Here is a 13,941-nt window from a genome sequence, read left to right as displayed (position 1 = left end):
AATATTTTCTTGTTTTGCTAATGTTATGAAATAGAATTTCAAAAAATGCAATGTAAATTTTAAAAATGGTAATGTACGCAGCATTAATATATAGAGATATCTAGACTGCTTCTACATTATTAGTTAATATATAAAAAATGCAATTGTTGGATCATTGAATAACCTGAACAACATTATTTTGAATTAATAGTAAGCATTTAATAAAATAATAAGATTTAAAACCAGCGTACTATACAAACTACCATTGTACAATATTGAAAAATAATAATTTTCAAGTGGTTGATTCATTCACACATGTATACAAATTCAAACTACATGTACTCACAGTTCCAAAAGCATTTCGTTGACTCATTTTTCCATTTGCATGAAGATCGTGTAAGTGGAAGTATAAGTTTGCATTTTTAATTATTTAGCTTTTTTCCCAGTAAATGGTTTTGTCAACAACTCAAAACAAGTTGCAGAATAGAAAGAAGAAATAGGAGAGAGGGTGTGAGATGTTCTTTCTTAGCTAGCTCAGTGTTTAATATCATATTTGTCCCAAACTACCATCCATTGTGTCAAGAAAGACAGGCCAGAAACTGACTGTAATCAGGAATTAGAATGAGGATTGCAGTACATGGTGGAACACGTAGTTACATGTGTCTAAATGGGAATAGAAGCCAGCAGAGATGATGCAGATGTAATTTTGCAAAGATGGTAACAATGAGAAAACTCGAGTTTCTAACCAGGAACCAAACCATGCTACATTTTGCCCTTTTTCTTGCCTGCCTCAGAAACCTGCAAAGATCTACAGAAGATCCATGGAAAAGTAACCTTTGTAAGATGACTGCTAAGCTATGTGTTGAAAAATCTTTGTTAAGACAAACAAAGAGGACTTGAAATTGCAAGAGCGAATAGAAATCTTCAAAAAAAAGTGACAGAAAACATTAGTATTTCATCTTTGATCAGAGCTGAAAAGCTAGAGACTTCTTCTATAGGTTGAAGTAGAGAAAGAGGAATAGACCCGAGCATATTTAGCTGACAGATATCATACCACAAACTGGCTGCAAGTTGGTGTGTGCAAGGACAGACAAATGGGAATACACCACAGCAGCCAATCTCCTGCCATGTGGAGCCATAAATAACAGCAGCACTAAAAAAAATGTGAACCAGGTATTCCTATAGCGAATGATTTTCTTGAAGGCAGCAACATTTTTCAACTTTAGCCAAGGCTGAGACTTTCATCTTCACCCCAGTATTATCTGTGCTCTTATTAGCCTCATGAAAGATTAAGTTAGAGGGATATTGCAATATTGTTGGAGGGAGTTAAATAACTGGGTGCAGATGGGTTGTGGGATGTGTTGGAAAAAAAAAGACTCTCAAGGTAAAATTATATATTTTTAAATGAGGCATATTTCCCCAGAGCTTTTGAAATGGACTACAAAACTAAAATAAAATCAATCAACAAACTTTTTTAAAACCCACTCAAAGGATGTGGATGCTGAGCCAACATTTATTGGTCATCTGTAATTGCCCAGAGGGCAGTTAAGAGTCGCCACACTGCTGTGGGTCTGGAGTCACACGTAGTTTAGACCAGGTACAGATGGCAGCTTCATTCCCATTAGTGAACCAGATGGTTTTTTGCCCCCTAGCAATCAATTCAAGGTCAATATTAGACTCTTAATTCCAGACTTTTATTGGATTCATATTCTATCATCTACCATGGTGGGATTTGAACCCAGTCACCAGATCATTAGCTAGGTCTCTGGATTAATAGTCTCATGACAATGCCACTAGGCCACCACCTCTATTTATTGATGTAGTAGTTGCTATGTCTGGCTAAATATTTGAAATAAAATCAGGTTAATTGAGTAAGGTAGTTGCTCAAATAATGCAGAAAATATTGCTTACTTTATAAAATTTAGCAAGGCAAATGATCAATGGATATATTTAATTTTTTCCATAACATTATCATTTATTTCTCCCATTCTTAATTTCAAAATTTCATTATTCTCAAGTAGATCCATCCAAATGCTGATGATGTTCATCATTGCAGTACAGAACGGTTTAGAGAGAGTATCATTCGTTAATCAATGGTTGGAATGGTAAGTGTTTGCAACCACATGCCATTAAGTTAGAATGTAGCTCCGTATTTCTTGTAGCAATCTTCAAGATAATTGTAAATGATATTGAAGGTCTTCACCCAGGATTCACGGATCTCTGGTGTAAAACTGCTCCCCAATGATTCGCCCATGATCGTAACAATTAAATTAAATATAATCTAGACCAGAAAAAGCAGAAAGAATAAAAGCAACTTCAATGGGACATGTTAGACTTAAACAATGTCAAAGAAAGTGAATTTATTTTTCATAATGTTGAGTCGCTTTGGATCATACTTTTCCAGTGGGTTATTATACTTGGACTAGGAGACCAGAGCCTGAATTTGCTGGACAGAGACAAACAAAGAACATTACAGGACAGGAACAGGTCCATCAGCCCTCCAAGCCTGCACTGATCTAGATCCTCTATGCAAACCTGTCACCTGTTTTCTAAGGATCTGTATCCCTCTGCTCCCTCCCATTCATATATCTGTATAGATACATCTTAAATGATGCTATCGTGCCTACCCCTACCACCTCTGCTGGCAATGCATTTCAGGCACCCACCACCCTCTGCATGAAAAACTTTCCATGCATATCTCCCCTAAACACTTCCCTTCTCACTTTGAACTCACAACCCCTAGAAATTGACAGGATTATTTAACATATTTTCAAGCTGAAAAGCTCGCTTTAACGAATGGAATGTGTGGAGGTTGCTATCTTCCTCCTCAAAGCTGACAGTGGATGAAGCTTTTCCAGAATAGAAAACCACACGTTCATCTGAAATCTTAAGCACAAGCTGTTACACACTGCACGTAGTACCAGCTAATAACAGCCCCTGCCTTGTTGGTGTGGCCTTCTAGTTGAATGTCAGTAACTGCGACATGACATGGGGGAGTCCCAATTTTCAAGGGTGCATTAAAGTCAACCAGATCAAAGACAGGCTGGGAAGATGGGTCGACAAGTCAAACAGGATTGGTGCTGGGTCCACTGCTTTTTGTCAATTATATAAATGACATGGATGTGAATATAGGTTTAATATGTTTGCAGATGACACCAACATTGGAGCTGTAGGGGCAGCACAGTGGCTCAGTAGTCAGCACTGCTGCCTCACAGTGCCAGGGACCTGGGTTTGATCCCAGCCTTGGACAACTGTCTGTGTGGAGATTGCATGTCTCCCTGTACATGCATGGATTTCCTCCCTCAGTCCAAAAATGTGCAGATTAGGTGGAAAAGCCATACTGTAGTACCCAGGGATATGTTCGCTAAGTGGATGAGCCATGACATTGCAGGCTACAGAGACTGGGTGGGGGCCTGAGTCTGAATGGGATGCTCTTTGGAAGATTGTGGTGGACTTCATTGGCCAAATGGCGTGGTTCCGCTCTGTGGGGAATCTTTGAACATCCCAAAGTCATCTCAGCTCCTAGCTTGCAATCATTCCTAGTTGTGTCTTATTCTCTATACAACCTGTCATTTTTCAGCTTGTCTACTCATTGAAACTACTATTTTTCTGAATTACAATGTGCATTTAACATATTTAATTTCCACCACTGATTTACCAAAGACAAATTGGTAATGTTTTTAGATAACTGTATTTGATTTATCGGAAGGGGCTCCCATGTTGCTGTAGCAACGTTGCCACAGCTTGACCAGGAGGCCCAAGTTCAAGTCCCACCTAGTCCAGATAAGTGGAATAATATCTATGAATAGATTGACTAGGAAAAACATCTGGAATATAACATCTGTATAAGTTGACCGAGCATTTTCTACACTCTTGTGACACAGTGATAGTGGCCCCACTGAGTTCAAATCCCACCTGCTCCAAAAGTGTGCTATTTCTTGTCTGAACGGGATCATTAAAAATATCTATTTGCTTTATCTGGAATTTTCAATTAAACATTTGGATATTTTGGCCTACTCTGGCAGAAGCCTAGTATTTAAACAGTGAGTTTCAGATACTTGCATCATCATTATCTAATCAAATTCTATAATGAGGTTTGCCAGCTTTATTTTCCTTAAAATGCTGAATGCAAGTTCAGGGAAATAATGAAGCAACACGTGCTACATTAACAGGAGATTTACCTGAAAGTTGTAGACCTCCACTTTATGTTTGTGAACATGCCTTTCTGCCATGGTATCCAGAATGGTGCAGACTGCAGCCCAATCATCCAATTTTTCAAAGATGCTCGTCAGTTTGTTCATCACTGTCTTGCCATGTCTTTTGATCTGAGCTGATTTTTGCATTTCTTCCTGGGTTGAAATGTCCTTAAAATGCTGAAAGTACTTTTTCGTTTCAGGATAATCTGTGAACAACCTGATTTGTGCAAGGAAAAGAGGTTTGAAAAGGATTAACGGCGGATATGTATTAATGACCTTTACGTTCGCGTGCAGGGCACAGGTTCAAAATGTGTGGATGATGCAAAGCTTGAAATTGTGAACCAGAACGTGGATAATGATAGAGGACACAGGGAGAACGGACAGCCAAGCAGTGGTTGAAATTTAATGTGAAGAAGTGTGAAGCATTACATTGCAGTAGGAAGAACAAAGGGGTAATGTGAATTGAAAGTTATAAGTCTCAAGGAGATGTCAGAGCAGAGGAGCTTTGGGGTTTGCGTGCATAAGTGATTGAAGGTTGAGAAATTGCTTAGTAAAGCATACAGAACCTGAGGCTTTATAACAGGACAAAAACATAGAAGTTACGATGAACTCTGTATAAAACAGTAGCTCAGTCTTCACTAAATTACTGTGCTCAGTTCTGAGTTCTTTAAAAGGATATATAGATGTCATGGAAGTGGCAGAAAAGATTCAAGACAATGGTCTCAGGGACATATGGTTTTGTAGATGGGTTGGAAAAGCTGTGTCTGTTCTTGTGACACAAGGGATAAAGAAGAGATTTGATTGAACTGTTCAAAATTACAAGGGACCTGGACAGAACAGTCATGGAGAAATGATGCCCATTGACAGCTTGAGATCTAGGGGACAAGCTGATTTGAGCACAATGCTACAGAGACAAACTTCAACCTTCCACTAAAAATCTGGACAACTGGATCAAGGACAGACTAGGAAAGTGGGTCCGCAAGTTGAACACGAGAATTAACGCCAATGTAACGACCCAAGCCTGACTGTCTCCAATGCACTGCATTGAAAACCCATTCCATTGTGGCCTCACATCCATTAACACTGCCTCGGCTTTTGCTGCTGAATGGAATTTTAACCTCGACATCAAACTGCTCCCCCTAGCAATATGGATAAAATCATGCCGTTCAGAGAGAGGGAGGCAACATTGGTCAGCCAGCCAGCCCCAGGCTGCTGCGACCTAGAGGAGTAATAATCATTATGCAGTGAGCATTTCGGATCAGAAATGAGAGTGTGGTGGAGGCAGATTCAGTAAATGAGAACTGGATAATTATCTGAAGAGAACAAGATGACAGCAGTTCAGGGAAATGACAGGAGAATGGGGCTCGCTGAGTTGTTCTTGCTGTGAGCTGGCACAGACACAAGGGGCCAAATGTTTTCCTTCTATGCTGTAATCACTCTATGATCCTGAAGATAACAACACTTTGAACATTGTTTCTTTGCCAAAACCCAAATGAAAGAGATAAAAATCAGCAATTCTTTCAGATATCAGTTTTACAATCTCAAGCCATTATGATGTAGGAATTAATAATTAAATGGAATTAATCAGCTGATTACATTCACTTCATCTCCAAAGAGAGGAGCAAAATAAAGGACTTTACCCTAATCTACTGCAATTTTTAAATACAATACCTAACTAACTCTGTTTAATGGCTATCCAGTGGATATAATTTACTACAAATTTTTAAAGGGGTTTTGACAAAGACCCCACACTTCCCCCATCCTACCCCTGTAACCCTGCATTTCCCATGGTTAATTCACCTATCCTGCACACATTGGGGGAGTGTGGGTCTGGATGGAATGCTGTGCAGTGGGTCAGTGCAAACTCGATAGGCTGAACAGCCTCTTTCCACACTGTAGGGTTTCTGTGATCTATGACTTAAATGAATACAGTAGGGATCTATTCCCGATTCTACACTTTGGGTGGGAGGGAAAGAAAGCCCAAAATAAGACTTATAGAGATGTTTAATGCTCATGACCAATAACAATTTATCTAACTCTGATGAAGTTGTGGTACACTGATAAGAGTTTTATCTGAGATTAGTAGGAAACCTATTCTTAGTCTGCTTCTGTTTGGACTATTCGTGTGAGATATGGAGGAAGGCAATTCTAATGGCTAGGTTACAATATTGTTAATGACAATTACCTGGGCGGTGGATTAGAGTGATAAATATTTATAGCATTACATTCAGTGGGTGAATTATAAAGAGGCTACATATATAGTGTCACACATGGCGTAGCAGGAAATATGCAGCATCCGTGTGCAACACAGTTAATAAGTAAAATTAGATGAGGGAAAAGTTACAAGGTGTACATTGAGTATTTTCTCAAAGTGATAAATATTGACATGAGGCGAAAGTGTAAGACACAGAAAGGTGAGTAAGCAACTCGTTTCATGTCTGTCCCCATTCTCTATAATGTCTAGGGGTGTGCAGGATAGGTGAATTAACCATGGGAAATGCAGGGTTACAGGGGTAGGATGGGGGGAGTGTGGGTCTGGGTGGAATGCTGTGCAGTGGGTCAGTGCAAACTCGATAGGCTGAATAGCCTCTTTCCACACTGTAGGGTTTCTGTGATCTATGACTTAAATGAATACAGTAGGGATCTATTCCCTATTCTACACTTTGGGTGGGAGGGAAAGAAAGCCCAAAATAAAAAAAACATCTTCAAAAGCGCAATGTTATATTGAGGATGATAGAATGAAAAGTAAATGTCAATCAAGGTCATAGCACTCCCAAATTATGAAGTAAAACTCACAGGTCTGACTGTCTCTGCTAAAAAGATTGACAGGGACATGATACAATTCATTGAAATGCTCCAGGAAACACAAACCAGCCCGTTAGCTTACATCATGACCGATCTGAACTAAATTCAGTCTTTATCTGATATTACTACACATCGATGGTTCAGTAGGTACCATGAGAACAACTGGCCCACCCTCTTGCACTAGGAGTACTCATAGAATAGAATCGCTACAGTATGGAAACAGGCCATTTGGCCCAATATGTCTACACGGACTCTCTGAAGAGCATCCCATTCAGAATCACCACTCCTGCCCTATCCTTGTAACCCTGCATTTCCCATGGCCAATCCACTTTACTTGCACATCCCTAGACACTACAGATAATTTAGTCTGGCCAATCAACCTAATCTGCACATCCTTGGACTGTGGACGGAATCCACAGCAAACCCACACAGACACAGGGAAAACGTGCAAACTCCCCACATGCAGTCACTGTGAGGCAGCAGTGCTAACCACTGAGCCACCATTTCACTGAGAGCATTGCATTCCTACTGAGATTCTGTGTTTTTTAAATTCCTCTGTGGAAAGAGCTGAGCAATCATTCATTTAAGAAAACGTTGACAGAACAGCAATAAAAGAAAATACAATATTTCCAATACATCCAATAAATCTAAGTCCTGGAACTCCCTCCATAGCAGCTTTGTGGATGTCCCTACACCATAAGAAATCAGCTGAACCCCACCTTCTCAAGGGCAAATAGAACTGGGCTAGAAATGCTGGCCCAGCCAGGGATGCCCTTACCCCATAAATAGGAGAAACACACATCACTGAGTCCATCATGCCCATGAATTACTAAAAAGGTGAGCCCATCTCCTTTGCCACCACATTTCAACATTAGATGGTGCTTTTTTTTCCCCCAAAACAAACAAACACAGACAATTCTCAAGCAACTCAGTGGGTCTGGCAGTATCTGCATAGAGAGAAAGCCAGAGTTAATGCTTCTAGTCTGGTATGACTCTTAGTTGTGTAGTCATACAGCTTGGAAACAGATCTTTTCGTCCAACCAGTCCATGTCAAACATAATCCCCAACTAAACCAGTCCTATCTGCCTGCTCCCTGCCTGCTCCAAACCTTTCCTATTCATGTATTTATCTTTCAACCATTGTAATTATGCTCACATCCACCATTCCACAGACGAACTACCCTTGTGTAAAAAAAAACTGACCCTCATGTCTTTTTAAAATCTCCCTCCTCTCATCTTAAAAATTTGTTCCCTAGTCTTGAAATCCCTTATCCCAGGAAAAGGCACCTACTATTAATCCTATCTACACCCCTCATGATTTCTATAAACTTCTACAAGGGCACCTCTCAAACTCCTTTGTTCCAGTGAGAAAAGTCCCTGCATATCTAACCTTTCTTCATCACTCAAACCTTCCATATCCAGCAACATCCTTCTCCAGAACTGACTCGAAGTCTTGAAACGTGACCCCTGTTTCTCTCTTCATAAAAACTACCAAAGCTGCTGAGCTTTTGCAGTATTCTCAGTGTTGGTTTCCGATTTCCTGCATTCAAAGTATTTTGCTTTTATTTGATTGCTGGTTTTAGGCTTTGCTTCCCTGCGCACCTAGATTGCTGCAGACAATGTTGTTAATGAAGACATCTACTACATGAGGATTTCAAGGGATATAGTGTAGGAATAGGTAAATGGATGATAATATAGATTGGCCATGAACAAACTGATTGACAAGAGGCTCAGTATAGCTATGTTACTATGTTAAATAATCAGTGTTACAATGGTGGCATTTAATGAAGCATATTGATTGAAAGACTAAGGTGCATAGTGTAAAATAAGCAATGTTCAACACAGACAATAAGAGAGAATTCATTATTAAATTACCAGACAAGATTTTGATTATCTCTACAGCTATGGAGTTATCAATGAGATTCTGACTCATGTTAAGCTATAATGGACAACGAATTTGTTTACCGATGGCTTATAAATCTATTGTTCTTTATCATAAGTTTTCCGTGGGAAGGAAATGAAACTTACCATTGTCAAAGCTGAAGTAATGGTGCGGCACTATACTGAGTTGTTTTACTTGATGTGCTCCTTTAACACTGTGGAGTTTTGACAGCAGAAGAGAGCAGTTCAGTAAAGTCAGAGTGTGGAGTTTGCAGAGGATGTGGTTCCTGGAGGAAGATGTCAATTACAGAAGACAGAGTGCAACAGCATCAATAAAGACAGCGGGAAATGTAATAAGAGCAGGCAAGAAAGTTAGATTCGGAGAATTACAAAAGACAGGAATTGAGAAAAGTTAAGGTCAATTTGGGTGGAAGTGATAGCTGTGAAAGTGGAAAATGACCTGGATATTTAGAAATGAAGTGCCAGGGAAATATGTGGATAACATTAGGAAAATGGAGCAAATGGGAATGAATATTAACTACAAAATGTTAACAGAACATTCATTGAGTTGAAAGCACTGTGCTAGTAGAATATTCTAACCTATCATGCGAATATACAATGTCGGAGCAGGAGTAATACATTCCAGCCTTTCTTGTCATTCAATAAAAATATGGCTGATCTGATTGAGTACTCAAGTCTAAATTGCTGCTTATCAGGAACATACCTAACTATGCCTTAGCAGTGATCAATGACTCTGCTTCTACCACAGAAGACCCTCTGAGAGATAATATTCCTCCTCATTTCAGTCTTAAATGAAACTCCTCTGATCTTTAAACGGTGTCCCCTAGTTCTAGTTCCTCCCATGACAGAAAACATCTGTTCAGCTCCATCTCGGCGAGACCCCTTAGGACCATAATAAGATCATCTTCCAAACTACAATAAAATACAGGCCCAGTCTATCTAACGTTCCCTCATTAAACAATACCCCCATCTGAGGTATCAGTCAAATGAACCTTCTCTGAGCTGCCTCCATTCTAAGTGCATCTTTTCTTAAATAAGACAATAAGACTGAAAACGGATACCAGATGTGGCCTCTTCAACACTCTATAAGCAGCAGCAAAATATCCCTACATTTAGATTTCATTTCTTCTGCAATTTGTGTTGGTTGGTTAGTTCAGTAGGTTAGAGCGTGCTGCTCGTAACGCCAAGGTCATGGGTTCAATCCCCACACTGGCCATTTGAAGCGCTTGTGTCATTGGCAGTGCTGTGTCAAGGTTCTCCATAGCCTTTACTTTGTGGGTGGCACAGTGGTTAGCACTGCTGCCTCACAACGCCAAAGACCTGGGTTCAATTCCCGACTCAGGTGACTGTGTGGAGTTTGCACATTCTCCCTGTGCCTGCCTGGGTTTACCTCTGGGTACTCCGGTTTCCTCCCACAGTCCAAAGATGTGCAGGTCAGGTGAATTGGCCATGCTAAATTGCTGTAGTGTTAGATAAGGGGTAAATGTAGGGGTATGGGTGGGTTGCGCTTCGGTGGGTCGGCGTGGACTTGTTGGACCAAAGGGCCTGTTTCCACACTGTAAATAATCTAATCTAATCTAAACAACAATCGACCATTTTCCTTCCTGATCACTTGTTGAAACTGCACACTAACTTTATGTAATGCATGCACCAGGAGAGTAATAGTTGATACATGTGAGAGGTCAGTTAAATCAATGGAACATCTCTACTTCCAACTCCATCCCAGTAGTACAAGAAAGCAAAATATAAAGTTGTTAATAGTTCAAGTACTATATCCTAGACACTTTTAAAGAGCTATCATAGTCCCAGAGTCAGAAGTCACACAACATCAGGTTATTGTCCACCAGGTTTATTTGAATTCACAAGCCTTTGGTGTGCTGTTCCTTCCTCAGGTGAAGTGGCTCCACCCGATGAAGGAGCAGAGCTCCGAAAGCTTGTGATTTCAAGTAAATCTGTTGGACTATAACCTGATGTCATGTGACTTCTGACTTTGTCCACCCCAGTCCAACACCAACATTTCCACATCACAGTCCCAAAGGAGCATAGAACTGCTTGCTCTTAGCGAGTGGCAACGGGTGATGCATTTTAACCTGTGGGTCACCACACCTCAGGTAAGTAGTCAATTCCCACACTGAGGTTAGCATGAAGCTCTTGCCTTTCCATGCTCGCCCCATGTCTGAGGCATGTGGGACCCTCAGATTAAACTCACCACTAATTGCTCCTTGTCAAGAGTGTGATGCTGGAAAAGCACAGCTGGTCAGGCAGCCCCCAAGGACGAGGAGAATCAATGTTTCGGGCATAAGCCCTTCATCAGGAAGCCTGATAAAGGGATTATGCCCAAAATGTTGATTCTCCTGCTCCTCGGATGCTACCTGACTGGCTGTGCTTTTCCAGCATCACACTCTCGACTCTGATCTCCAGCATCTGCAGTCCTCACTTTCTACTAGTTGCTGCTTTCCAATAAGTCTGCATGTGAGAGGTCAGAATTCATCCAGTTAAATCAATGAAACATCTCTATTTCCAACTCCATCCCAGTAATACAAGAATGCAAAACATGAAGTTTTAATAGTTCAAGTGCTATATACTGGACTTTTTCAAAAAGCTGAAAATGTGTTGCTGGAAAAGCGCAGCAGGTCAGGCAGCATCCAAGGAGCAGGAGAATCGACGTTTCGGGCATGAGCCCTTCTTCAGGAATGAGAAAAGTATGTCCAGCAGGCTAAAATAAAAGGTAGGGAGGAGGGACTTGGGGGAGGGGCATTGGAAATGCGATAGGTGGAAGGAGGTCAAGGTGAGGGTGATAGGCCGGAGTGGGGTGGGGGCGGAGAGGTCAGGAAGAAGATTGCAGGTTAGGAGGGCGATGCTAAGCTCGAAGGATTTGACTGAGATAAGGTGGTGGGGGGGGGGGGGGGGTGAATGAGGAAACTGGAGAAATCTGAGTTCATCCCTTGTGGTTGGAGGGCTCCTAGGCGGAAGATGAGGCACTCTTCCTCCAGCCGTCATTTTCAGAAATGAGGAAAGTGTGTCCAGCAGGCTAAGATAAAAGGTAGGGAGGAGGGACTTGGGGGTCCAGCAGGCTAAGATAAAAGGTAGGGAAGAGGCAAGTCCCTCCTCCCTACCTTTTATCTTAGCCTGCTGGTCATACTTTCCTCATTCCTGAAAATTTCTCCCTTTTTTAAAAAGCTATCATGATCCCAGAGTTAGAAGTCACACAACATCAGGTTATGGTCCAACAGGTTTATTTGATGATTTATAACGATTTACTTTTGTTATGATAAGACCACAAGCATTTAGCATGCATTCCCATCCCTGACGAAGGGCTTTTGCCCGAAACGTCGATTTTACTGCTCCCCGGATGCTGCCTGAACTGCTGTGCTTTTCCAGCACCACTAATCCAGCATCTGGTTTCCAGCATCTGCAGCCACTGTTTTTACCCTGCATTCCCATTTAGCGTGGTGTTAGATTGTTTAGCTGCATGTAGTTTAGTTATTTTGTGCACTTAATCACAAACATCTTTTCAGCATTAAGATTAGAAACTGGAAACAACTGCCCAAACATAAGAGCTACCAGATTTAGAAGGTCACCCATATATTTTTCATTGCCAGGGGCCCATAATGAACCATAAATGAATTCAAAACTATACAGAGCGTCAGGATTAGCATGTTTCTGCAAGATAGAGTGCAACTAAAATAGACATTTAAATATTTCCCAATAAAACATTCTTAATGTGCTGTAGTAATATCAGAAGTATTTATATTATATTTCCAGATGCCCAGAGCTGTGCCTATGAATATTTTCAATGAAGCACTTACCTGTGGGATGCTGGATAGTGCACTCTCACCGCTTTCTGATCACTGCAGTTATTTCACAATTTGAAAAACAAACAGAAGATGATGGAGAAAGAAAGAGTTTGATTCTGGATTTTAATTCTCCGCACTCAGTGGGTTTTTGAACAGATTTAAAATTTGTTCCTGTTTCAAACTGCAACTCAGAACCTGGTGAACTTGCAACTCCCCAGAAGATTAAGTGACCAAAGCAATGTTGCATTTCAATGATTCAAAATGAACTACTGATTGAAAAAAATAGGGAAATGGAAAAAAATAATGAACTTGCAATTCGTCATAGCTGCTGCCTGAGCTGCTGAGTATTTCCAGTATCTTTTGTTTTCTGGCTTTGCAGTTCAGCTTGCACGCTTTATTTTAAATGTTTGCAGTGCAATCTCTGCGGCGGTCACAACACAGCTCCTTAAAGCGGCATCGCTAAAAATAGAGGCTAATTATCAGATGTACTAGACGGAATCCATTAGCGCCCGGCTAAAAGAAACGCTGGTGGGGTTGAGAGGAAACAACAAGGCTGGCAGAAAGCCGCAGGGAGTGGAAATGAAAAAGCCCCAGATGCATACACACCTCAGAACCACAGTCCTGCCGTTTCCCTCAGGATCCGCAGCCAACTTCTCCCACACCACACGGATGTTGGCTTTGTCCGCTTCAGTCAGCTCACTCATTGTGACAGCGGCCAGCAACCCCACTGCAGTTGACAGGCAAACAGTCTGTGTGTGTGTGTCTCTGTGTGTTGCACGCCTGTCACCTTTAACTTCTTTCAGGGTTCCCTAGCTATCACGTGTCAGACACAAATCACGCCTCTTTGGCTGAAGGCGATCTCTAATGATTTCGGCACCAGTTATTAAAGATTATTTCTGCGTGTGTGTGGGTATACTTAATGCAACAGGACTTGAGAGCATCAAGGGACACAATCCGGATTGTGAAGTGCCTTCAAAGTCAGTCCCTCCCAGGGTAATAGCCTGAGGATATACAGTACAAGGTCAGGGTGAAGTGAGTCCGAAACTACAGAGAGCACAGGCTTAAGGTGAGCGGGGAAGGATTTGTAAGGCACCTAAGGTATAATTGTTTCATGCACAGGGTGGTGTGTGCATGGAAGAGTTGCCAGGGGAACTGATGGAGACTGGTACAATTACAACATTTAAAATCATGTGGAGGTGACCGGTGTTGGGCTAGGGTGGACAGAGTCAGAAATCACACAACATTGGGTTATAGTTGAACAGG

The 13,941-nt window shown here is 41.2% G+C and overlaps 1 protein-coding gene across 1 annotated transcript; it reads right to left on the bottom strand.

The window, feature by feature from the left end:
- Window positions 1–233: 233 nt before the first annotated feature.
- Window positions 234–13,476, bottom strand: LOC132825266 (cytoglobin-2-like). The gene is made up of 3 exons (XM_060840372.1): window positions 13,285–13,476; window positions 4,161–4,392; window positions 234–2,260 (listed from the first exon to the last, which is right to left on the bottom strand). Exons 1-3 carry the CDS (start codon window positions 13,380–13,382, stop codon window positions 2,114–2,116), a joined length of 477 nt encoding a protein of 158 aa, XP_060696355.1. The 5' UTR covers window positions 13,383–13,476; the 3' UTR covers window positions 234–2,113.
- Between the last annotated feature and the right edge of the window lie 465 nt (window positions 13,477–13,941).

The sequence above is a fragment of the Hemiscyllium ocellatum genome, chromosome 20 (assembly GCF_020745735.1).
Source record: "Hemiscyllium ocellatum isolate sHemOce1 chromosome 20, sHemOce1.pat.X.cur, whole genome shotgun sequence".
In the NCBI taxonomy this organism is placed as follows: Eukaryota; Metazoa; Chordata; class Chondrichthyes; order Orectolobiformes; family Hemiscylliidae; genus Hemiscyllium; species Hemiscyllium ocellatum.
Note: the sequence above shows the minus strand (reverse complement) of the source record. Positions and strands in the feature narration are given on the sequence as shown.